The 22,383-nt window shown below is 45.7% G+C and overlaps 2 protein-coding genes across 2 annotated transcripts in view; one reads left to right on the forward strand and one right to left on the reverse strand.

Annotated features, from left to right (window-relative positions):
• Positions 1-5,040: 5,040 nt before the first annotated feature.
• Positions 5,041-7,801, reverse strand: LOC141074027 (uncharacterized). The gene has a single exon (XM_073561542.1). The coding sequence runs from the start codon at positions 6,192-6,194 to the stop codon at positions 5,094-5,096; it is 1,101 nt and encodes a 366-aa protein (XP_073417643.1). The 5' UTR covers positions 6,195-7,801; the 3' UTR covers positions 5,041-5,093.
• A 1,389-nt stretch (positions 7,802-9,190) lies between these two features.
• LOC141074069 (uncharacterized) overlaps positions 9,191-22,383 on the forward strand; it is a 32,186-nt gene continuing 18,993 nt past the window's right edge. Inside the window, exon 1 of the mRNA XM_073561586.1 lies at positions 9,191-9,230. Coding sequence (XP_073417687.1) covers positions 9,191-9,230 — 40 coding nt within the window. The remainder of the gene's footprint in view (positions 9,231-22,383) is intronic.

Raw genomic sequence — 22,383 nt, forward strand, 5'->3', positions numbered from 1 at the left:
TTCTTTGCTTTTGGAGTGTCGGGCGCCATCTTGTTGCACGCTTCTAGTGGTGTGTGGGGATTTAAACTTTTCCGGGACCCGCTTCTGTTAAGAAATCTCTCCATACGCCGATGGAGATGTCTGGAGAGTCTCACTGACAGGCAATTAGCCAGTCGCAAGGTTGAATAGGTCCCAGGAATCTCACTGAGAGAAGCTGGTTTACGGAGCTCTTGTCACACCAGAAGTTCCTGATATGTGTTTTAGCGCATTTATAAATATTTATATCCATGTTCATTTTAGTTAACATTTAATAAAATTCAGCAAAAATACCTATTTGAATAAAAAGCATAGTGAGCTCTTACTTCACTGCCTGCAGAGCAGGTAACGAGAACGGAGAAAAAGAAGGAGCCGATCGCCATATTAGATGGAAGCTCTGGGATGGAATTCCCCATAGTGCCGAGCTCAAAGAGTAAAATCAACTCAATTCAATAATGTGGGAATTCATTCTGCTCACAACAGCATGAACAGTAAACCAGAGAGGTAATATACCAGGGTCGTGGACAGGAAACCAGAGAGGTAACATACCAGTGTCATGGACAGGAATCCAGAGAGGTGGGATATCAGGATCATGGACAGGAAACAAGAAAGGTAATATACCAGGGTCACGGACAGGAAACCAGTGAGGTAAGATACCAGGGTCATGGACAGCAAACCAGAGAGGTAAGATACCATGTTCATGGACAGAAAACCAGAGGTAATATACCAGGGTCGTGGACAGTAAACCAGAGAGGTAATATACCAGGGTCATAGACAGGAAACCAGAGAGGTAATATACCAGGGTCATAGACAGGAAACCAGAAACGTAATATACCAGGGTCATGGACAAGAAACCAGAGAGGAAATATACCAGGGTCATGGACAGAAAACCAGAGAGGTAATATACCAGGGTAATAGACAGGAAATCAGAAATGTAATATACCAGGGTCATGGACAGAAAACCAGAGAGGTAAGATATCAGGGTCATGGACAGAAAACCAGAAAGGTAATATACCAGGGTCATGGACAGAAAACCAGAAATGTAATATACCAGGGTCATGGACAGAAAACCAGAGAGGTAATATACCAGGGTCATGGACAGAAAACCAGAAAGGTAATATACCAGGGTCATGGACAGGAAACCAGAAATGTAATATACCAGGGTCATGGACAGAAAACCAGAGAGGTAATATACCAGGGTCATGGACAGAAAACCAGAAAGGTAATATACCAGGGTCATGGACAGGAAACCAGAAATGTAATATACCAGGGTCATGGACAGAAAACCAGAGAGGTAATATACCAGGGTCATGGACAGGAAACCAGAAATGTAATATACCAGGGTCATGGACAGAAAACCAGAGAGGTAATATACTAGGGTCATGGACAGGAAACCAGAGAGGTAAGATACCAGGATCATGGACAGAAAACCAGAGAGGTAATATACCAGGGTCATGGACAGAAAACCAGAGAGGTAATATACCAGGGTCATGGAGGGTCATGGACAGGAGCCTAGAAACGTAATATATCAGGGTCATGAACAGAAAACCAGAGAGGTAATATACTAAGGTCATGGACAGGAAACCAGAGAGGTAAGATACCAGGGTCATGGACAGGAAACCAGATAGGTAAGATACCAGGATCATGGACAGGAAACCAGAAATGTAATATACCAGGGTCATGGACAGAAAACCAGAGAGGTAAGATACCAGGCTAAAAGTTATGAGGTCCAGAATAAATGCCTGAATCATTTCTTATGTACTGATGAGTATTTTTGTGGCTATTTAAATGTATAAATATTTTAACCATGTTAATTTTATGTAGATTTTATTTTAATTGTTTAAATGAAAATAATTATAAGCTCAAACTTCACAGCGTGAGGAGCAGGCACAGAGGGCAGTAAATCAGCAGAATGAGCCGAACGCTGCATCACTTCAGAAATTGAGGTGAACGAAGTCCAATATTTTGGGATTCCGTTCTGCTCACTAATAGCAGTATGGGCCGGAGACCAGAAGCACAGTGTACTAGGACACAGAGAGAAACATGGGTTCCAGGACATATGGGCCCCCGATGTCCTGTTAAAAAACTAGAAATCAGGAACATCAAGGAATTTATGGAAAAAAGAAGAAAAGAGAAAATTTTGATGGGTAAGTTTTTCGTATTAGGCTCAATATATACCTGGCTTGGTTTTAATAAGGTGGAAATATAATTTTCCCACCAGGTTCAGGAATTGTCAAGGAAGTTATCGATTGTAACAATAACCTTTGACATTTCGGGATATTACAGACCCGCTTTTTAGTTTGACATATGTTAAATCTACCGATCTGAAAGAACAGCTGCCCATAATAATATATGCTATTCACAATACTGGACGTGAGGCACCATGTATCTTATCAATGGTATCTAGTGGAGCAGAAGCTATCCTCCAGGAACAACAGACCGATATAGTATATCATTAATCTGCAGATAGCTTATCACTATAGTCGGATGGTAGATATATATCTAGATGGGAAAAGATGGCTGGGGGGGAAAGGGTGAGGATGGAAGTAAGATGGGGAATTGTGGCCAGGGAGAGAGCACAGTAGGAGCTCATCCGCGCTGATTCTACCGGCAAGAATCTTCTTATGGGAGACAAAGAGGGGGAAATACAATATATTTGATCATATATATTATATTTATACCTAATTTATAACCCACTTGCTGATTGTCTCTCTTAGGCCAGACACATCCACAATCACAGGGAGTGAGTGTGAAGACAAAATAGTATTGTGACCCGGTCACTGCTTCACATAGAGTCTTCATTGCTAGTGTACAAATCCAGAAGCAGGAGAACGTGGCGAACCCCACAATGTCCACATACCAAAGAGGCATACACAGACAAGACCGATCTATAGAGATGATTACATTACCCAGAGGCGCTCTTTTAAGCAGTTTCGCTTGTAATGCTTCCTCAGAAAGGGGTTTCTACAAGCGAAACGCGTGTAATGTGCAGTTTGCCCCGTTCTGCTGCTTCTGGATTTATGCACCAGCAATGAAGACTCTATGTGAAGCCGTGACCGTGTCATGCCCATAATGCCACACATGCCCTATGGAATCGGCTTTATAACAGTCATTGTTTGTACTATTTTATGAGTGTTTCCATGAGCACTGTCACTTTATGAGTCTACAATGTAATATTTATTCCTGTGTGGATTGTAAACCTGTTCTATATATTCTTTGTATCTGGGTTTATTGTGAATTGCTATTGACCATTCGGCGGAGACCTTACACCTGAGATATGTAATGATATAGGGTGATAAGCGATATAATTGTTATACTTCTTCCATACGGGCTTTCCACTTACAATTATATATATATGTAAAGGATTTTTCTAAACTATACTCTGGGACAGATTAGATACGTTTTATATACATACCTGATGATTTTTCTCTGCATAATCTCTTCTTTTTACATTTTTTATGTGTTTTGTTGAAATACAGATATATTCCATACTGAAATGTTGTTTATGGGAGTAACGTTTGTAGGCTATGTTGTTGATTTCTACTACTGAATATATGGAGGACCTCGTTTGGGCTTTTTATATATATATGGTTAGACAAACGAACTACATAGAGCGGCTAAAGGTGTATACATGATAACCTCATACTGCAGGGAAAGACATGTATTTTAGAATACTGAAGAAAGTGATAACACAAAATGACAATATTTAGGAGTATTTCACCAAACTCCATTACAATCCATAAATCCCCATGTCCCTTTTAACTAATGTCATTACTCACATAACTCTTCACATATTGACTACTGTATTGTCCTCATCACAGACACTACTTACTACCATATGACACCATTACTTACTCTCACAATGCCCTGCAGCTACTCCTATTAACCCTTGTGTATGCCAACCATACCTGCTAATGGCTCTGATGTCTATGTCTCCATTCTGGCTAGAGCTCCCATAAGGTCATCTCATTAGCTGCAAAGTTAGTTAGCGAAAGATTTTCCATGATGGCAGCTGAGTCTGACATGGCTGTTCAATATATTTAGTACTGATCATTCTCGTACAATGAGTGTTTTTATTGTAACACTAGCTGAAGAGCCCGGCGCTGCCCGGGCATAGTAACTAACTGTGTTTAGTTATAGCAAATTATAATTATCCTCCATCCCATAGTCCCGTGCCCATATACCCATCATACATATCCACGATCCCATAGGCCCGTGCCCATATATCCATCATACATATCCACGATCCCATAGGTCCGTGCCCATATATCCATCATACATATCCTCCATCCCATAGTCGAGTGCCCATATACCCATCATACATCCTCCATCCCATAGTCCCATGCCCATATACCCATCACACATCCTTCCTCTCATAGTCCCATGCCCATACATATCCTCCATCTCATAGTCCCGTGCCCATATACCCATCATACATATCCTCCATCCCATAGTCCCATGCCCATATACCCACCATACATATCCGCCATCCCATAGTCCCGTGCCCATATTCCCGTCATACATATCCTCCATCCAATAGTCCAGTGCCCATATACCCATCACACATCCTCCATCCCATAGTCAACCATTATGACATTATAATGAGCGTCGGGGCTTGCAACCTATAATGACATCAGCGTCGCCATGGCAACCATTGTGACATCATAATGAGGGGCGGGGCTTGATACGCACACACTTTTTCCCCATTATGTAGATAGGGGCAAAATTGGTGAATTGGAACGCGCAGGGTTAAAATTTCGCCTCACAACATAGCTTAGGACGCTCTCAGGGTCCAGACGTGTGACTGTGCCAAATTTTGTGGCTGTAGCTGCGACGGTGCGGATGCCTATCCTGGACATACATACATACACACATACATACATACACACATTTGAGCTTTTTATATTAGATGGCCAAACATGAGGAATGACAAGGGGTTGTCCTAGAAGTGGTCAACACTTTAAGAAGATACAATTTTGAGTTAAAATATTTCCAACATTTTGAACATAAAAAAAACTCCCCGTATGACTTCCCTGATGTTTATTAAGAGTTGATTTTGGTAGAAAACATTTCCCACATTAAGAACATGAAAAAGGTTTCTCCCCTGTGTGAGTTTTTTGGTGACTAAGAAGAGAAGATTTCTTCACAAAACATTTCCCACATTCTGAACAGTTAAAAGGCTTCTCCCCCATGTGAGTTCTTTGGTGCTTAAACAAATATGATTTACAGTTAAAACATTTCCCACATTCTGAGCAGGAAAAAGGCTTCTCCCCTGTGTGAGTTCTTTGATGATTAACCAAATCTGATTTCCAGTTAAAACATTTCCCACATTCTGAACAGCAAAAAGGCTTCTCCCCTGTGTGAATTCTTTGGTGACTAACCAAATGTGATTTCTTTGTAAAACATTTCCCACATTCTGAACAGGAAAAAGGTTTCTCCCCTGTGTGAGTTATACGGTGCATAATCAAATCTGATTTCCTTGTAAAACATTTCCCACATTCTGAACAGGAAAAAGGCTTCTCACCTGTGTGAGTTCTATGGTGATTAACCAAATGTGATTTCTGGATAAAACATTTCCCACATTCTGAACATGAAAAAGGCTTCTCCCCTGTGTGAGTTCTCTGGTGCTTGACACAAACTGATTTCTTTGTAAAACATTTCCCACATTCTAAACAGCAAAAAGGCTTCTCCCCCGTGTGAGTTCTTTGGTGCTTAACCAAATCTGATTTCTTTGTAAAACATTTCCCACATTCTGAACAGCAAAAAGTCTTGTCCCCTGTGTGAGTTCTATGGTGACTAACCAAATCTGATTTCTGGTTAAAACATTTCCCACATTCTGAACAGGAAAAAGGTTTCTCGCCTGTGTGAGTTTTATGGTGAGTAACAAAATGTGATTTATGTGCAAAACATTTCCCACATTCTGAACAGGAAAAAGGCTTCTCCCCCGTGTGAGTTCTTTGGTGATTAAACAAATCTGATTTCTGGATAAAACATTTCCCACATTCTGAACAGGAAAAAGGCTTCTCCCCTGTGTGAGTTCTTTGGTGCTTAACCAAATCTGATTTCTGGCTAAAACATTTCCAACATTCTGAACAGGAAAAAGGCTTCTCCCCTGTGTGAGTTTTCTGGTGTGTAACAAAATTAGATTTCTTGTTAAACATTTCCCACATTCTGAACATGAAAAAGACTTCTCCCCTGTGTGAGTTTTCTGGTGTGTAACAAAATTAGATTTCTTGTTAAAACATTTCCCACATTCTGAACATGAAAAAGACTTCTCCCCTGTGTGAGTTTTCTGGTGTGTAACAAAATAAGATTTCTGGTTAAAACATTTCCCACATTCTGAGCATGAAAAAGGTTTCTCCCCTGTGTGAGTTTTTTGGTGACTAAGAAGAGATGATTTCCTCACAAAACATTTCCCACATTCTAAACAGGAAAAAGGTTTCTCCCCTGTGTGAGTTCTATGGTGCTTAACCAAATCTGATTTCTTTGTACATTTCCCACATTGAGAACAGGAAAATCTATTGTCTGTTATGTGTATTTTTTCATGTTTAAGAAAAGTCTTTTCAAGAAAATTATTTCCATATTCTGAATCTGAAAATGGCTCCTTTCTTTTAGAAGCAATTAATTTTTTAATGCTTATATTGTGACTTTGATTTTCCTTAGTAGTTGGTAATGAACCAAAAGATGGGACCTGTTTCATAGGATCAGATGACAGATCTTTGCTATGAAGGGATGATGGTATATCTGGAGTAATAGCATTCACTTCAGTTGTATCCTGTGTGATCTCAAGATCATCAGATTTAAAAATTGAAGATGTCAGCGTTCCTAAAAATAAAACCAGTTAATAATTTTGAATAAAATATCTTCAAATTTTATACTTTTGAACATTTCTACTTAAGCTGTCCATAAAAGATACAAGCTTTTTAAAACCATTGAATTATTCACCAAGACAATGAGAGTTCACAGTCTAATCGAAAGCCTCATAGCATGAACCAGTGCATCATGGTGTTCAATGGTTTGTTCATTCTGCCTCCCAAACATGGAATAAAAAGCCAACAAACAATGTTATATAGGTGAAAATTATACCAATAAAACTTCTACTCATCTCACGGAAACACAAGGCACCACTAAGGTCCATCATCTGTCAGAAGAAAACCAGAAGGTTTCCACAATATTTGTGGCTCAAAAGCTCTTGAAAAGCAACATGGCTTCCATAAACCAATCCAGCAATATCCGCTCTCCCAAAGTCAAATATCCACTCTCTTCTGAGCCTTGTAGTGCGCCCAAACCATATTTAGCATCCATATATTGGGCATTACTATAGTGAGAAGAACCCACTTAATTTACGGTGTGTGTTTCCTGGAGCACAATCTGGGCATTATGTGCTGGGTAATAAAATGGCAAATGTGCAATTTTCATGTTGCAACATCCAGTGAGAGCTAATTTCCGTAAAGTGTCACTACTCCCATAGGATAATTCACTGAGGGTTATAATTTCCATAATGGAGCCACTTTATGGGGATTTCTACTGCTTTAGTTTCCTGTAATTGTGTTATATTAGGGCATCTGCAGATGGTGTGTCCCCTCTCCACTGGAATCTGCTCCTGCGATGTTTGAATCCATCACCAAGCAGCGCCTTATTTATTGTGCAGGCGTTGCTGGTAATAGAAGAGACGTCGAAACCAGAAGCTCTGGGTGGCGCTGGCTCTGTCCAACCACTAAGATTAGGGTGCCTGAGACCAGTAGTTTCATCCAGCCTGGCAGTATGGGTTTGTGTGCTGTCCAGCAATCTGGTAGCAATCTGCTACCTGCTTAAGCCAATTAGAAAGCACCAAACCCTCCTAAAGCTTGAAGCCTATTCCCGGAATCTGCCAGATACAGCCTTGTTCTCCTCTGGTTCAGTCCTCTGTGCTCAGCTGGTGAATTTTTTTCTTGGTGTAATACCACCCCGCTTAATGACTAAACTCGTGTTTTCTGATTTTGTACTTTCTCTGCCCTCCTGGTTATGACCAACTACCTGACTATTCTTCTTGCCATCTCACTCCACAGAATAGCGGGTAACACCATGGCCCAAGCCTTGGGGTCTCTGTGTAAGTCCAGATCCATGAAGAGGGGTTAAGGGATGATGAGCAAGGCAATCACTGGGATCTGGAAAATAGAGTAGATAGAGCCAAGCCTTCTCATGGTGGCCATCTTTTGATCTGCCAGGTGACCACTAACAGTGCTCCCAGTACATCGTGTCTGCAAACTATTCCATCAAGATCTGTGTATGAATAGCTAAATGGCGCTCCTTCCTTTCTTAACTCTACCATGTGCCCAGACAGTAGTGTACAACCATATATAGGGGATTGTTGGACTCAAGAGACATTGGGAAATAATTTGTAAGGTCCATTTGTTTCCTATGATTCTGGTGAAAACTCTCTGGGTAATTAAGAGTATGGGGCTCGGTGGCTCTTGGCAATCTAAACTATCGTAAGGGCCAATATTTTCTGTCAAATGAGTTTCAAGAAGAAATATTAGATATTCATAGAGAACTTTTTATAATAGTGCAGAGCTGATGTGTCTTAAATTTAGATCTCAGGCATTTGGCAGAGGTAATGGAGACCTTATTTTAAAGGCTACCAGGTAGTTGCAGACTCACATAAGTGAGGCAGGCCGATCCCACCATCATCAGACTACCATACAAAATGAACCTGTACAAAAAGAACTAGAATAAAAAAACATGTTACCGTATTTTTTGGATAATAAGACGCTCAGGATTATAAGACGCACCCCAAATTTTGAGGAGAAAAATAGGAATTTTTTTTTAACAACACGGTGGTGCTTCTTATAATCCATGCGTCTTATTGCTGTGGTGAAGCGGGGTCCCAGGGTCGCTGCTGGAGGAGGCAGGAGTGGGGTGATGCTGCAGACCGCAGGGTGGGATGAGGGGGTGTCCGATGTGCAGTGCACCGCTGCGAGTGTTTGGATCTGCTAGGGTGCCTGGCACTGCTGCCCGGGGTGTCCGCTGCTGCCCAAGGTGGCCGCCTCCGCTGCTGCTGCCGCAGCTCGGGGTGTCCACCGCTGCTGCTGCCTGAAGTGTCCGCTGCTGCGGGGGGGACTCTGCCAACTTTTCGTGATAGGCCAGAGCCCCTCGCATGTCCGTGGTTTCCTCCTGTGCGGTGGACTCAGTGAACATGGCTGCTCGGGGCGGCGCATACGCAGATGGAGATCTCAGTATCAAGATCTCAGGATATGAGATTTCAGCCCTGAAATTAGATCTCAGGATTCTAGGAAGCCAACAGCATCATTACACTCCGCTTTCTCTTACAGGCCCAGTATAATATTTTTCATCAAGTGATTTTCTAACTAGCCAGCACATTCTACGTACGCTGTCATTTGGCTTTATAGTTTACAGATCTGGGCAGGTAACGGTCAGCGTCTCCTAATCCCAGGGAGTAGGTGGATCTACCAGGTTGTAAGTTCTATAGAAAAGGGCTTTCAATGCCCAAAGTCATTTGAACAGTTTTGGGTGGAGGAGAATGTTGTGGTCTAGAGGCAAAATGGTGATCATGGTAATACGGCCGGACTACACCACCGATAAAGCAGCCACAGCCGGTGACTGAGAGGAATCTGTGACTTCTCTGCATTCAGTGAGTATGTCTCTGTAGTATTAATATGGGTCAGATCTTCACCCTGAAACAAATATTGTAAAAGTCACAGACAGATGGAGAAGTCCCATCTATGATCAGCTCTAATCCTGCCATCTCCACCGTTCTCATTACACAAGTATAAAACATATAATACTGGGGGATAAAACAAGACTGAGCACAAGACCTTCACAGCCGTCTACACATCATAGGGGAGATCTCCTGACACCTTCTCTCCATCTACCTGATGATCCTGAGGAGCACTGGGATCTTCTTGGTTACAGTCCTGTGGAAGAAGAGGACGGGGACATCTCTCTGGTGTTGTCCTCTTACTGGATAGATCTGGAGGAAACACATACAGGGACTGAATTCATTCTCTACATACAGATAATTATAGGCCGTGTGTATTTAGTCCTGTCTATTACCTGGAGATGTGAGGGGCTGGGGAACCTCCATTATGACGTTCTTGCACAAATCTCTGTGTCCTTCTAAATACTCCCACTCCTCCATGGAGAAATAGACAGCGACATCCTGACACCTTATAGGAACCTGACACATACAATCATACCGTCATCCCCAGATCCCTTCATAGTGTTACTGTATAATGTCCCAGCATTCCCAGCAGTGTCACCTCTCCAGTCAGCAGCTCAATCATCTTGTAGATGAGTTCTAGGATCTTCTGCTCATTGATGTCCTCATGGCTCAGGGGGTGAGGTGGAGGCCCCGTGATTGGGCTCAGGGGTCTTCCCCATCCCTCAGACACAGGGTCCTGACAGCGATCACTAGAGGTCTTCTTCACCACTGTGTAATCCTGGTTATGGAGAGACACATTAATAAATCTCACTACAGACATTTCCAGAGTCCTCACCTCTCCAGTTCTGTCCATCTGTTATTCCCATAGATAAGAATGATGTAATGTGACGTCATCAGAATCTCTCACCTCTCCAGTGAGACGCAAGAGGATCTCTAGGGTGAGGTGTAATATCCTCTCCGCCATCTTGTCTCTGTCCATATCCATCCTTGATGGGTAAAACAGGAAATTTCTCTTTTGTAGAAGATCTTCACTGAGAGGATCCGATATTGTAGAGACCTGAATGAGAAGATGATCTGATGTAACATCATAAGAATCCTGTGTAATAATACAATTACTGGGGATAATAAGGGAAACATATGAGGAGATTTATTATCTTACAGGGTTTAGTTTTCTTCCCTGACATCTACTAATAAAACCTATATATTTAGGCCACAGACAACAAGCAGTTTCCTCCTCGGAGTTGGCAGCAGAACACGTTCCTCATAGACTCATCTTCCATAACGCTAATTCTCATCTCATTACCGACACTGGAATCGGCATTAGCAATACTGCAGGAGATATTTGTTATGAATGAGTCACCGGAGGAGGAGAAAACAAAAATACAAGCTAAGTCCAGAAAAACCGGAGAGGTTGGTAGCTATCGGATTGCAGACCCCTGATCCTATTCACCACAACTAACAGTAGCCGTGGGGGGTTCCTACGGTGTTCCTAGACCCCTCGTCACAGCCGGAGAGCTAAATAAGCCTAAAGAAAGAAAGGGGAAATCTAAACTGCCCCAGAGCAGACCCCAAAGCAATAGACAGCCCCCAACATGTATTGACGGTGAAAAACAGATGAAAGCACAAACACAGACAGAAAGACAGGCTGAGCAAACAATGGGGCCCAACTAACTAGATAGGACAGGACAGAAAAGATGCTGGCTGCAATCCGCAAAAACCCTGCCCAAAATGTCCCAACCGTCTGATAGGAAAAAAGGCCCTGAAGTCGCTAGACTTCAAAATCACTATATCAGCACTCAGGTATATTCTGAAAAAAGAGCAAAGAGATCAACTGATCAGAGACAAAAATGGAATTCAGCCAGTCCCAGCAAGAGCTGGCTGAACACAAACACTAAGTAAACCAGACAAAATCTCATGGAATAATAGCAGGGCAAAAACTTAGCTTTAGAAAACAGGAACTAGACTGGAGGCCAGAGCTCAGAGCAGAGAGGATCACCATCAACCTTGCAGGGCGTCGGCTGCCTTATATCCACTCAGAGATTCCAGATGTCCAATCACCCTCCGCCTGCTCTGATGACAGGTTCTTCCCATCTAAATCAATTTCACTACCTCCCTTCACCAGCAGAGGGAGTTCATCAGACATCAATGCTGAAGGGGAAAATGAACTCACAACAGATATTCATTACAGGCGACATGAGAAATAACTCCTTCTTGGTGAGGACAACATCTTCATCTTCTATTACGGCTCTAGAAACAGATTTGGCCAGAGTCGGTCACTGACTCCATCCCCACCGGCCGTCTATATGAAGGTTTCCCGTCTTCCCCGCACTGGAATCTTCTATCCCGTTAGATCTCAGCTCTGAGTCACACACAGAAGTTTGAGGCTTTAAAAAAGATCTTTTGCTTCCACAATCAACGTGGACAGAAATGATCTGATCCCTAAGTCTCCATGTACAGTGATTTATGGGGATTATTTCTGGCCTTAGGCTTTCCTATATTACAAGAAAAACTCCAGAAAAAGGTGATATTAAAATGTTTCTAAAGAAAATTGGCTCCAACAATTCTTGTAAGAAGAAAAAATCAGAAGACACATTTTATAATTTATCACATGTTAAACATTTATTAAAAAGAAATGAATCTTTTTGTGCCCCAGGACATAGATGTACACCACAGGGATGGCACAGAGGAGGCTTTAACAAAAACCCTGAAAAGCAAACATGGCATCTAAGAAGGTGTGACAGAGTTTGGCTGAATGCCCCCCGCCTCCAAGTACTCGATAGTATGGGGCGGCCTAGTTACTCTGATACTTACATGCCTAATAATGGTGTCTGGGCTGCAATGTATGAAGGTCTATTAGGCCGGGCCAGAGGCAGCGTCCAATAAGTTACCTTATAACGCCCCCATACACATTAGACTAAAATTCTACGAAAGCACTGATTTTGGGCGGTTTGGCCGACCATGTAATGTATTTTGGGGCCTCCCGACAGATGATGCCAGGGCAGAGAAGGATCTGACATCCTGAATTTCAGAGGATAATCCGTTTGTTCTTCCTGTAGATAATCCTCCTCTAGAGGAGTCTGGAGGCGACTCTCTCATACAGACCACAGGAAAGCTGGAATATTTGTGTGTATGGGGGAGTCGGGAGAGATCGCCGTCTGACAAATGTCCGCTCAGCCAACTCTGATCTCATGTGTATGGGGCCGTTAGTATTACACTGACAGGCAGTGATGATACACGGCACTACAGTAGTACAGGGCATCACCGGAGCCATCAGGGGCTTGTATGTTGTATGATCGCACTGATCAGAGGGGTTTAAAGTGGAAAAAAAGATCACATTTTCAGCAACAAGAAATATCCATCACTTTATGGAAAGCAGAGTCACTGCACAGTGTTAGTTACGTCACGTCCATAACTACTTTATTACACTCTATTATCCTGTACACAGTGGAGTAGATAGAAATCACAGATCCCACAGCAATAGCTGGAATTGGATCCTCCAACCTAAAGAAAAAAAAATATCTCTATCTATATACACTGTTCAAAAAAATAAAGGGAACACTTAAACAACAGAATATAACTCCAAGTAAATCAAACTTCTGTGAAATCAAACTGTCCACTTAGGAAGCAACACTGACTGACAATCAGTTTCACATGCTGTTGTGCAAATGGAATAGACAACAGATGGAAATTATTGGCAATTATCAAGACACCCTCAATAAAGGAGTAGTTCTGCAGGTGGGGACCACAGACCACATCTCAGTATCAATGCTTTCTGGCTGATGTTTTGGTCACTTTTGAATGTCGGTTGTGCTTTCACACTCGTGGTAGCATGAGACGGACTCTACAACCAACACAAGTGGCTCAGGTAGTGCAGCTCATCCAGGATGGCACATCAATGTGAGCTGTGGCAAGAACGTTTGCTGTGTCTGTCAGCATAGTGTCCAGAGGCTGGAGGCACTACCAGGAGACAGGCCAGTACACCAGGAGACGTGGAGGGGGCTGTATGCAGGCAACAACCCAGCAGCATGACCACTACCTCCACCTTTGTGCAAGGAGGAACAGGAGGAGCACTGCCAGAGCCCTGCAAAATGATCTTCAGCAGGCCACAAATGTTCATGTGTCTGCACAAATGGTTAGAAACTGACTCCATGAGGATGGTCTGAGAGCCAGACATCCACAGATGGGGGTTGTGCTCACAGCCCAACACCGTACAGGACGCTTGGCATTTGCCACAGAACACCAGGATTGGCAAATTCAACACTGGCGCCCTGTGCTCTTCACAGATGAAAGCAGGTTCACACTGAGCACATGTGACAGACATGACAGAGTCTGGAGACGCTGTGGAGAGCGATCTTGTCATGCCTGCGCCACCAGTACGGCGCCTCCTGTCAGGTCGGGGCCGGCGTCACCTATCTCACCGGGTCCTGCTCTTCCTGCTGCTGCTGCTGCTCCCAGGGTTCCCCCTCGGATCCTCGCTTACCGCTCTGGCCGCCGCACGACACCCTCAGCCTCCCATCCTGCAGCCCGGGGGATTCAGCAAGAGGGTTCCTCTTCCTGTTCTGCTCCAGGTATGCACCTTAGGCCCGGGCGCGCTCCCTTCTCCTCACTTAACCCCTTCTGCACCACCCCATGTGGAGCGATCACCAATCAAGCTCCAGCAAAGGGTATGTCAGGCGGCTCCTCCCTCATGGAGGCGCCTGATTATCGTGTGCCTTCCGTACGGTATTCTGGCCCTGTCTGGTCACTCCTGTCTCCAGTCGCTCCTGACTCCTGTCGCTCCTGACTCCGGTTACTCCTGACTCCGGTTACTCCTGACTCCTGTCGCTCCTGACTCCTGTCGCTCCTTACTCCAGTCGCTCCAGCTCCTGTCACTCCTGACTCCTGTCACTCCTGACTCTGGTTACTCCTGATTCCTGTTGCTCCTGACCCCTGTTGCTCCTGGCTCCGGTCACTCCTGACTCCGGTCACTCCTGACTCCAGTCGCTCTGCCTTGTCTGTCTCACCCGCACCTGAGCCGCCCCTCTTGGTATCAGCTGTCACGGTATTCGGCTCCTTCGGGCCTGCTCCTGACAGTCCCTGTATAGGGGTCGGCACCACCTGGCCAGCTCACCCCTGGACTTTGTAACGCCCCAGCGGTCTTCCAAGAATTTGTTAATGACGTTTTCTGGGATCTTCTATACTACTCGTGCCTCGTGGTGTATTTAGATGACATCCTCATCTTTTCATCAGACCTGCCCTCTCACAGGAGGAGTGTTCGCCTGGTCTTGCAACGCTTGCAGGAGAATCAACTTTATGCCAAGTTGGAGAAATGCCTGTTCGAGCAGACCTCCCTACCCTTCTTGGGGTATATCATCACGGACTTGGGGTTGTGAATGAACCCAGAGAAATTGTCCGCGGTGCTCAAATGGCCACCACCTGCCGGAGTGAAGGCCATTCAATGCAAATTACTGCAGGCAATTCATCCCGCACTTCTCTGCTTTAACCAAGCCTATTGTTGCCCTTACCCGGAAGGTTGCAAGACCGAACATCTGGCCCTCGGAAGCTGAAGATGCATTTTTCGCCCTGAAGCGGGCCTTTGCTACGGCTCCGGTTTTGCATTGGCCAGAGGTCGGCAAGCCCTTCGTCTTCGAGGTAGACGCATCTTCTACTGGGGCTGGGGCGATTCTTTCCCAAAAGGGCGCTTGGCTACGTGCAGGTTCTTCTCCAAGTCATTTTCACCCGCAGAGTGTAACTACATGATTGGGGATCGGGAGTTGCTGGCCATAAAGATGGCGCTGGAGGAGTGGCGTTGTCTCCTGAAGGGGGCGGTCCATCCCTTCACCATATTCACTGACCACAAAAACTTGGCCTACCTCCAGTCGGCTCAAAGACTTAACTCCAGACAAGCCAGGTGGTCATTGTTTTTCTCTCACTTCGACTTTGAGCTCCACTTCCTACCCGGTGACAAAAATACCAAAGCAGATGCTCTCTCCCGGTCCCTGCAGTCACCTGAAGTGGAGGAGGCTCCGTTGCATGTTATCAATCCTGCCCGAGTTATCACGGTAGCTCCTGTGAATCTTGATTCCGTGCCGCCTGGCAAGACCCTCATCCCGTAAGACAAAAGGGTAGAAGTACTACGCTGGGGCCACTCCTCCAAGATCGCTGGACATGTCGGCATCAAGAGGACCCTTGTGCTGGTTTCCCGTTATTACTGGTGGCCTTCTCTACGCCAAGATGTGTCAGACTTCGTGGCCTCCTGCTCAATTTGCGCCAGGAACAAGGTACCTAGAAGCTTGTCCTCCAGCCTTCTTCTGCCGTTGCCTGTTCCCGAAGCTCCTTGGCAACACATCACCATGGATTTTGTTACCGACTTACCCCGCTCTTCTGGATGCACGACTGTTCTGGTGGTAGTCGATCGGTTTTCCAAGATGGCCCATTTTGTCCCGTTACCCGGCTTGCCCACAGCTTCTGAATTGGCTAAAATCTTCATTCATCAGATTTTCAGATAACACGGACTTCCTCAGCGAATCGTGTCTGACCGCGGGGTACAGTTTACCTCCCGCTTCTGGAGAGCACTCTGTAAACTCTTGGGCATATCTCTGGATTTCACTTCCGCTTATCATCCACAGACCAACGGGCAAGTCGAACGGGTCAACCAAGTCTGGACCTCCTACCTGCGGAACTTCTCTAACGCTCATCATGACAATTGGGTCGATCTTCTTCCATGGGCAGAGTTTGCCCATAACAATCACTCCAATGAATCCACCACCAGGTATCCGTTTTTGTGGTCTCCGGTCAGAATCCAGGCGTGCATCTTCCATTATCTTCATCCTCCGGCATACCCGGTGCCGATGCCCTCTCCCAAGAGTTTTCCCAGGTCTGGAGGAAGACCAAAGAGGCTCTTATACAAGCCGTGGCCGGGATGAAAAAACATGCCGACAAGAGGCGGAGGGATCTCCCACCATACCATCCAGGAGACAAGGTCTGGCTGTCGACCAAGCACATCCGCTTGAAAATCCCTTCGTATAAATTGGGCCTCCGGTACATCAGTCCCTTTGAGGTTCTTGGACGCATCAACAACACGGCCTACAGATTGAGGCTGCCTGCTTCACTCCAGGTCCATAACGTCTTCCATATCTTGCTCCTGAAATCGGTCATCCTCAATCAGTTCTGTCCTGCGCCTCCCGTTGTTCCTCAGCCAGTAGGGGACGATGACGTCTTCGAAGTGAGGGATATTTTGGCCATGAAAAAGGTTAGGGGAAAGACCTTTTTTCTCATCGATTGGAGAGGGTTCGGGCCTCTTGGGAATCGCGAGAGAATGTTGATGCTCCTCGCATCATGGACAGATTCTTGGCCAATCTCAGAAGGAGGAGACGTAAAGGGGGGGTACTGTCATGACTGTGCCGCCATTGCCTATGACTGCTCTGTGCACACAGGACCTGTGATGAGGTTACAGGAGGGGAGGAGTCAGAGGTCACATGATCAGGGGCCTCAGAGTGTTCAGGACTCAGTGTGCTGGAGCGCTCCCGATAATCAGCTGAGTGTGTAGCGCTGTGTGATACTCACAGCACCTGCATGGAGAGCGACACATGCAGCTGATTATCGGGAGCGCTCCAGGGATCCGGGGTCCCGATATTAGCCAATAACAACTTCTCTGACGATATTCGCTCATCTCTAGTTATAACAGCTCAAAGAAATTCACCGAACTTTTCAATAAGTTTAAGACCCTATTAAATATTGGGCACCAGCGGGACGAACCTCAAAGATGACACATGTCCTTTGTATTTTAGGCAAAAATAATAATATATATATATATATATATATATATATTGTATATAGACTTTTTTACAATTTCATAATTGCAAAAAGGAAAGAGGGGTGATGCCAAATTTTGGGCACCCTTGGAGATTTGTGTACTGAGATAATTTTGACCAAGATTTCACACCTTAATTAGCTTGTTAGGGTTATGGTGAGATCACATGGTGACCAGGAGCTACAGTCTGAGGAAAGGGCTAAAAAGCCTTCACTAGACCCCTGTACAGCTGTATAATGAGGCCCAGGCTTTGTAGTGAAGGGACAGGAGTGAGGGCCTGTACCCAGGAGCTACAGTCTGAGGAAAGGGTTAAAAAGCCTTCACTAGACCCCTGTACAGCTGTATAATGAGACCCAGGCTTTATATTGAAGGGACAGGAGTGAGGGCCTGTGCCCAGGAGCTACAGTCTGAGGAAAGGGCTAAAAAGCCTTCACTAGACACCTGTACAGCTGTATAATGAGGCCCAGGCTTTATAGTGAAGGGACAGGAGTGAGGGCCTGTAACCAGGAGCTACAGTCTGAGGAAAGGGCTAAAAAGCCCTCACTAGACCCCTGTACAGCTGTATAATGAGGCCCAGGCTTTATAGTGAAGGGACAGGAGTGAGGGCCTGTGCCCAGGAGCTACAGTCTGAGGAAAAGGCTAAAAAGCCTTCACTAGACCCCTATACAGCTGTATAATGAGGCCCAGGCTTTATAGTGAAGGGACAGGAGTGAGGGCCTGTGCCCAGGAGCTACAGTCTGAGGAAAGAGCTAAAAAGCCTTCACTAGACCCCTGTACAGCTGTATAATGAGGCCCAGGCTTTATAGTGAAGGGACAGGAGTGAGGGCCTGTGCCCAGGAGCTACAGTCTGAGGAAAGGGCTAAAAAGCCTTCACTAGACCCCTGTACAGCTGTATAATGAAGCCCAGGCTTTATAGTGAAGGGACAGGAGTGAGGGCCTGATCCCAGGAGCTACAGTCTGAGGAAAGGGCTAAAAAGGCCTTCACTAGACCCCTGTACAGCTGTATAATGAGGCCCAGGCTTTATAGTGCAGGGACAGGAGTGAGGGCCTGTGCCCAGAAGCTACAGTCTGAGGAAAGGGCTAAAAAGCCTTCACTAGACCCCTGTACAGCTGTATAATGAGGCACAGGCTTTATAGTGAAGGGACAGGAGTGAGGGCCTGTGCCCAGGAGCTACAGTCTGAGGAAAGGGCTAAAAAGCCTTCACTAGACCCCTGTACAGCTGTATAATGAGGCCCAGGCTTTATAGTGAAGGGACAGGAGTGAGGGCCTGTTCCCAGCAGCTACAGTCTGAAGAAAGGGCTAAAAAGCCTTCACTAGACCCCTGTACAGCTGTATAGAGGTCCAGGCTTTATAGTGAAGGGACAGGAGTGAGGGCCTGATCCCAGGAGCTACAGTCTGAGGAAAGGGCTAAAAAGCCTTCACTAGACCCCTGTACAGCTGTATAATGAGGCCCAGGCTTTATAGTGAAGGGACAGGAGTGAGGGCCTGTTCCCAGGAGTTACAGTCTGAGGAAAGAGCTAAAAAGCCTTCACTAGTCCCCTGTAGAGCTGTATAATGAAGCCCAGGCTTTATAGTGAAGGGACAGGAGTGAGGGCCTGATCCCAGGAGCTACAGTCTGAGGAAAGGGCTAAAAAGCCTTCACTAGACCCCTGTACAGCTGTATAATGAGGCCCAGGCTTTATAGTGCAGGGACAGGAGTGAGGGCCTGTGCCCAGGAGCTACAGTCTGAGGAAAGGGCTAAAAAGCCTTCACTAGACCCCTGTACAGCTGTATAATGAGGCCCAGGCTTTATAGTGAAGGGACAGGAGTGAGGGCCTGTTCCCAGGAGCTACAGTCTGAGGAAAGAGCTAAAAAGCCTTCACTAGACCCCTGTAGAGCTGTATAATGAAGCCCAGGCTTTATAGTGAAGGGACAGGAGTGAGGGCCTGATCCCAGGAGCTACAGTCTGAGGAAAGGGCTAAAAAGCCTTCACTAGACCCCTGTACAGCTGTATAATGAGGCCCAGGCTTTATAGTGAAGGGACAGGAGTGAGGGCCTGTTCCCAGGAGCTACAGTCTGAGGAAAGGGCTAAAAAGCCTTCACTAGACCCCTGTACAGCTGTATAATGAGGCCCAGGCTTTATAGTGAAGGGACAGAACCAGGGGAAGAGTCTTGAGGAGATCATTTGCATATTCCCAGTGCCTTCTGGGATAAGTGAAGAGTCTCCGCGAGCTCAACGATCACTGGGATTTGGCCGTTGCAGCTGAAAAGAGGAAATAGGATAACCAGGGGAAGAGTCTTGAGGAGATCATTTGCATATTCCCAGTGCCTTCTGGGATAAGTGAAGAGTCTCCGCGAGCTCAACGATCACTGGGTTTTGGCCGTTGCAGCTGAAAAGAGGAAATCGGAAAACCAGGGGAAGAGTCTTGAGGAGATCATTTGCATATTCCCAGTGCCTTCTGGGATAAGTGAAGAGTCTCCGCGAGCTCAACGATCACTGGGTTTTGGCCGTTGCAGCTGAAAAGAGGAAATCGGAAAACCAGGGGAAGAGTCTTGAGGAGATCATTTGCATATTCCCAGTGCCTTCTGGGATAAGTGAAGAGTCTCCGCGAGCTCAACGATCACTGGGTTTTGGCCGTTGCAGCTGAAAAGAGGAAATCCGAAAACCAGGGGAAGAGTCTTGAGGAGATCATTTGCATATTCCCAGTGCCTTCTGGGATAAGTGAAGAGTCTCCGCGAGCTCAACGATCACTGGGTTTTGGCCGTTGCAGCTGAAAAGAGGAAATAGGATAACCAGGGGAAGAGTCTTGAGGAGATCATTTGCATATTCCCAGTGCCTTCTGGGATAAGTGAAGAGTCTCCGCGAGCTCAACGATCACTGGGTTTTGGCCGTTGCAGCTGAAAAGAGGAAATCGGAAAACCAGGGGAAGAGTCTTGAGGAGATCATTTGCATATTCCCAGTGCCTTCTGGGATAAGTGAAGAGTCTCCGCGAGCTCAACGATCACTGGGTTTTGGCCGTTGCAGCTGAAAAGAGGAAATAGGATAACCAGGGGAAGAGTCTTGAGGAGATCATTTGCATATTCCCAGTGCCTTCTGGGATAAGTGAAGAGTCTCCGCGAGCTCAACGATCACTGGGTTTTGGCCGTTGCAGCTGAAAAGAGGAAATCGGAAAACCAGGGGAAGAGTCTTGAGGAGATCATTTGCATATTCCCAGTGCCTTCTGGGATAAGTGAAGAGTCTCCGCGAGCTCAACGATCACTGGGTTTTGGCCGTTGCAGCTGAAAAGAGGAAATAGGATAACCAGGGGAAGAGTCTTGAGGAGATCATTTGCATATTCCCAGTGCCTTCTGGGATAAGTGAAGAGTCTCCGCGAGCTCAACGATCACTGGGTTTTGGCCGTTGCAGCTGAAAAGAGGAAATCGGAAAACCAGGGGAAGAGTCTTGAGGAGATCATTTGCATATTCCCAGTGCCTTCTGGGATAAGTGAAGAGTCTCCGCGAGCTCAACGATCACTGGGTTTTGGCCGTTGCAGCTGAAAAGAGGAAATCGGAAAACCAGGGGAAGAGTCTTGAGGAGATCATTTGCATATTCCCAGTGCCTTCTGGGATAAGTGAAGAGTCTCCGCGAGCTCAACGATCACTGGGTTTTGGCCGTTGCAGCTGAAAAGAGGAAATCGGAAAACCAGGGGAAGAGTCTTGAGGAGATCATTTGCATATTCCCAGTGCCTTCTGGGATAAGTGAAGAGTCTCCGCGAGCTCAACGATCACTGGGTTTTGGCCGTTGCAGCTGAAAAGAGGAAATCGGAAAACCAGGGGAAGAGTCTTGAGGAGATCATTTGCATATTCCCAGTGCCTTCTGGGATAAGTGAAGAGTCTCCGCGAGCTCAACGATCACTGGGTTTTGGCCGTTGCAGCTGAAAAGAGGAAATCGGAAAACCAGGGGAAGAGTCTTGAGGAGATCATTTGCATATTCCCAGTGCCTTCTGGGATAAGTGAAGAGTCTCCGCGAGCTCAACGATCACTGGGTTTTGGCCGTTGCAGCTGAAAAGAGGAAATCGGAAAACCAGGGGAAGAGTCTTGAGGAGATCATTTGCATATTCCCAGTGCCTTCTGGGATAAGTGAAGAGTCTCCGCGAGCTCAACGATCACTGGGTTTTGGCCGTTGCAGCTGAAAAGAGGAAATCGGAAAACCAGGGGAAGAGTCTTGAGGAGATCATTTGCATATTCCCAGTGCCTTCTGGGATAAGTGAAGAGTCTCCGCGAGCTCAACGATCACCGGGTTTTGGCTGTTGCAGCTGAAAAGAGGAAATCGGAAAACCAGGGGAAGAGTCTTGAGGAGATCATTTGCATAGTCCCAGTGCCTTCTGGGATAAGTGAAGAGTCTCCGCGAGCTCAACGATCACCGGGTTTTGGCTGTTGCAGCTGAAAAGAGGAAATCGGAAAACCAGGGGAAGAGTCTTGAGGAGATCATTTGCATATTCCCAGTGCCTTCTGGGATAAGTGAAGAGTCTCCGCGAGCTCAACGATCACCGGGTTTTGGCTGTTGCAGCTGAAAAGAGGAAATCGGAAATTTCCCACGCAGCAATGGCATAAAGTGAGACTAGGGACTTTTTTTTTTTTAAGTGGCGGAGGAATACAGTGCGGAAGGATACCTACCTTCCGTCATTGGATTCCTGCAGCCCGTAGAGAACGGCAGCATCATCTGATGCTGCAGTTCTCTACCCAAGATCGTCGTGGGACACACTCGTGGACTGCTTCGGATCGTGGGTGAGTATTTTTGTGGTTTGTTATGTTAATATTTATTCCGTAGACGACAATGGCTTCGGGGAACAATGTGACAAGTATTGGTAAGTATGTTACTCTATGTTATATGTACTGTATGTCTATGTATGTATTGTATGAATGTATTGTATGTATGTAGTATATATGTGGTAT

This window comes from Dendrobates tinctorius, unplaced genomic scaffold, assembly GCF_039654945.1.
Source record: "Dendrobates tinctorius isolate UK_male_01 unplaced genomic scaffold, ASM3965494v1 ptg000322l, whole genome shotgun sequence".
NCBI classification, from domain to species: Eukaryota; Metazoa; Chordata; class Amphibia; order Anura; family Dendrobatidae; genus Dendrobates; species Dendrobates tinctorius.